The 4436-nt window shown below is 39.9% G+C and overlaps 1 protein-coding gene across 9 annotated transcripts in view; it reads right to left on the bottom strand.

Moving 5' to 3' along the window:
- The window catches only part of Fggy (FGGY carbohydrate kinase domain containing), a 379357-nt gene that overhangs the window by 118812 nt on the left and 256109 nt on the right, over positions 1-4436 (bottom strand). For all 9 annotated transcript variants that reach the window (XM_021199715.1, XM_021199716.1, XM_029540042.1 and 6 more), the window contains one exon: positions 1216-1277. In XM_021199715.1, coding sequence (XP_021055374.1) covers positions 1216-1277 — 62 coding nt within the window. The remainder of the gene's footprint in view (positions 1-1215; positions 1278-4436) is intronic.

Below are 4436 nucleotides of genomic sequence, written 5' to 3'. Positions count from 1 at the left end.
AGAAGAAGAAGAAGAAGAAGAAGAAGAAGAAGAAGAAGAAGAAGAAGAAGAAGAAGAAGAAGAAGAAGAAGAAGAAGAAGAAGAAGAAGAAGAAAAAGAATCCTATCAGGGAGGATTAAAGGTGTGAGAGAACTACTCCAAGAGCTTCTGTCATAAGAGCTATAAAACTTGGGAAGAGGTATGCTCTCCCGAAATGCCACTTGAAGCTCTGCTGCACTCCTCACTGGCTAGTGGGCCTGTCATTGGCCCAGCCCCTACTCAGCACAGGGTGGCCTAGAGTAACCAAGATAGCACAGTGGAGACAGAGTTGGAGCCAACTGCAGAGGCAGAAGAGGTGGGAGCTGCTTCCCCTCCCTGCTCCCACTGGCTCCCATTTGCATGAACTCTTGAACCTGGCCAGGCCAGAGATCTTCATGGAAAGCCTTCGGTACACAGGCCCACATATATCTATCTATCTATCTATCTATCTATCTATCTATCTATCTATCTATCTATCTATCTATCTATAAAACCTTTATAGTTAATCAACCATCTATCAACTGTCTATCTATCAAACACTCTTTCTTCTAAACATGTTATGGGACTATGAGGCCTTCCCATGGTTCTATGAGAAAGAGTGATACAGAAACATTAATCCAGAGGTGTTCTCTTTTTCCATCCTGTTCCCAATCCCATTTTTAACCATTCATTTCCTAATCACACTCTGAGTTGCCAATCTTGTTCATTTTCTAACTTAAGTTTCCTATAGTTCTTTTGCACAAATGAGTGGTCACACATTGATTTTCTTGGAGTCCTCTGCACTCAATGTTACTTTATATATCTTAGAAGCCACTGCATGTTACTTACTGTTCTCGCTTTCACAGATGAAGTAGGAAATTGAGTAACCCATGCAAGACCACACATCTACAAAGAAGTCAAACTGGGGTATACAACCAAGAATTTATGACTTCAAAACTCCAGACATGGTCATCTCTATCAGAGTTGCTCATCCATGCAATCTGTGTGTGGGAGTAGTTTCTCTGTTTTTTTTTTTTTCTTAGATTATTCTAAAACAAACTTAACAAATGTGTTTTCAAAACCATCTGGGTGATTATCTTAAGTACTGCCAAACATTTCCATTGTTCATAAGCTCTGAAAAATCATACAACTTCTGAAAATGAATGCCATTCATACATCCACATAGAAAACCATGGAGGAAACAGTTGGAGGACTTACCTGGCTGTGGCTTTGGCTTGTAGTTCAGGAAAGGCAGGGTGGCCCTGCACCATATGGTCTATCTAAATAACACAAAAGAGGTAGGTCAATTTCATCATGTCTTTATCCAGAAGGGACATACAAATTTATAAGTGCAGGAGCATTGGAATTACTGTACAAAATTTAGAAGAAAGAGTAGAGGCAGATGGGACTTTTCATGGCAAGCTGGCCATGGTGGGTATTATTGACCTAGAAAACAGATTGAGAATGGACGGGTCAGTTAAGTGGGCAAAGGGTTTTGTTTGTGGAAAGAACTAACTGTCTCTGGGTTACTTCATTTCTAATCCACACTGCCCCTTCTAAGCAGCCTAGAACCAACTGTGCCTTCCTAATTCAGTCTTTGAGACAGAGAGTGAGTAAGAGGGTGATGACCAAGTCCCAGCTAAGCACAGATGAGGTGCCAAAAAAAACCCCACCTCCACCCCAAACTGAAAAGTTGTTACAGGGTAAACTCTGCTAGGGCAGGAATGTCTAAATTGTACAGATCTTATCTGTACTACTATGTCTAGGATTTAATTCCTAATCCCCCTGGTGGCTCTAAACAAAACATGTAATATGCCTGGGAACAGCAATGCTCCTCACCACTCTTCTCCGCCTGCTCACGAATCTGTGTATTTCTGAATGTTTACTTCAGTCTCCTGAAGTCTAGAACAACCATTTGGAAGGAATTATTTCCATTCAGTCTTGAACAGACTGTTTTGGCCCCATGGAAATTGACTGAATGTTTTTCTTAAGGACCTGAGCTGTGAACAAAGGGAGCAACATTTTTGGAGACACTGAGGCCAGGTTCTGGTTCTGCTCCTCACCATCTTTGTGTTTTTGAAAGAATCACTAAGAGCTTTGCACCCCAATATTCTCCTTTATAATCACCTTTGTTTTCAACAGCATTCCTAGAAGAAAAGTGTGAGTGCCTTGATAACAGTAACATCCTATCACATAGCATCTATAATTCATTTACCTCTGTCAACACTAACCTAAGAATTTCACGTGCATTATTTCATCGACTGCTTACAGAGCCCTAAGGAAGATGCTGATCTCCAATCCCAGGCTGAATTTAGGAAACTAACTTGTTTTGGGTCACAGGGCCACATATTGGACTCAAGTTGTGATCTCTAACATCTAGAATTCTATTAGTAACTGCTATTCTGTGTGGTCTAATAAAATCGTAGGTTGAATGTAAGTTAGTGAACTCTATCAGGAGCAATTTTATGGAAATACTTCAAAATACCAAAGCCATCAGTCATTTAAAATAAATTGTGCAGTTTTGCAGTATATATTTCCTCTAGATCCAACTTTGGGTAACTGTTAAGGCATATCCTACATATCTATCACATAACATTGTTTCTTCTAAGTGTGTTATAGAGCTATGAAGGCTCCCCATGGTTCTATGAGAAAGTGGGATACAGAAACATTTATCCAGAGGTGTTCTCTTTTGCCATCCTGTTTCCAACCCCATTTTTTACAATCCATTTCCTATCTACACTCTAGTTTTCTAACAGGCTAACAGGCAAATATAAGATAAATCAAATCTTTACATTTGATGCTAATTTTATGGGAAGAACATTAGGAGTCACAAAGCAAATATTTAAATGAACTTCCAGTAAGTCATGGAGGTTCTTTTATGAATGCAGTTACTTAGTGTTTATTGAATGCTAAATATACTAGGAAATGTGCTTACATTCTGAGGACAGTAAAATGTATACACAGCATACACAAAAGTACATTAGCATACACCAGGGAACCAGTCTTTTGATAACTATTAAAGAGGCACAAAGATGGAAGGACATAGGGATGTAAAAAGAAGGGCAGTTGGGTAGCCCACACAGCACATAAATACTTCTGAAGTGAGCCTGAGAGGAATGAGCCACAGTGTTGAGAGCATACGTCCACATAGTGCTGTCTATTTCCCCTTGGTATTGCTTACCGTTGCTTTATATTTCAGTCTGTTTGTTTTAGACACACCTGGCCACAAGGTGAGTATATGTTAAATTAGGAGGAAATGGCATAAATTTGGATTAATAAGGACAGGAGGAAAGGACAGTGGACCTTGAAAACCTTTCACTGAAGAACATAGTTGGAAACAAAATAGAAAAAAAGTAGCCGATGTGTCGATTTAGTGAGCACTCACTAACAGTCCAGAAGAGTTTGTTCACAGGGTCAACTTTACAACTTATGTTATACTCTCTATGCATTTAGCACACATAGATGTGGAGAGCATGCATAGACCGTCTTTGCCAAACAGTTGCCACATACAGTTTATTACAGTTTGTCCCTGGGTCTTATTTCTGCTGCCATCTCCTTAGGTTTCTGCTGTAAAAGAAATAGCTGAAGAATCCCAGAAGGCTATGCCCTGTCAGGATGGGGAGGAAGCCAAGGAGAGAGTAGGGTCTTCCAGTTGGTTTCCAGATATAGTTAAGATAGGAAAGTCATCTTGCAGTATATATTCTGGTTTAGTCCCATAGATATTTAGAATCTGGGGAAATGGCTGTGTTATACAATATAATGCAGAGATCATAACTAGCCAGCACATGGTGGCATCTGGCACATAGGTAGACTTTACATGGTATGTATTATGCTTTGAAAAAAATGGAGCAGTATTTTTAAACAGGAACATTCTCCTAAAGTCCACATTTTGGCTTTGAGAATGACAGGTAAAGCACTAGAATCCTCCTTTCCCCTGGTGAGAGTCAGCGAATTCACAGCAATAACAGCTGTCCACAGAGCTCTGCCCTCCATCAATACCAGCAGCAGACATCAGATCCTATCAATTCATATCACCATAGAACTCATAACTTACTTAGTAACAGGACTCTTTTCCCTATTCCCACCTCTGCCAAGTGGATGAATCTGAGCTGGATCTCAGAGTACAGTGGGGACAAAAAAAAATGTTCCTGTGGAATCAGAAGTATTCCTTTGTCTCTAGGATAAGTTTAATCATTGATACTACCCTCTGGCCCATGAGGCATTTGAGTTTTGACATTTGATGTGGCCGAGAGAAACCATGAATGGCAGGGAATCTTAAGACTGGAGTTCCAAAAGAACCCAGATGTCCCTCAATAGAGGAATGGATACAGAAAATGTGATACATTTACACAATGGAGTACTACTCAGCTATTAAAAACAATGAATTTATGAAATTCTTGGGCAAATGGATGTATCTGGAGGATATCATCCTTAGTGAG

The sequence above is a fragment of the Mus pahari genome, chromosome 6 (assembly GCF_900095145.1).
Source record: "Mus pahari chromosome 6, PAHARI_EIJ_v1.1, whole genome shotgun sequence".
NCBI lineage: Eukaryota > Metazoa > Chordata > Mammalia > Rodentia > Muridae > Mus > Mus pahari.
This window is presented reverse-complemented; position numbering and strand designations above follow the sequence as displayed.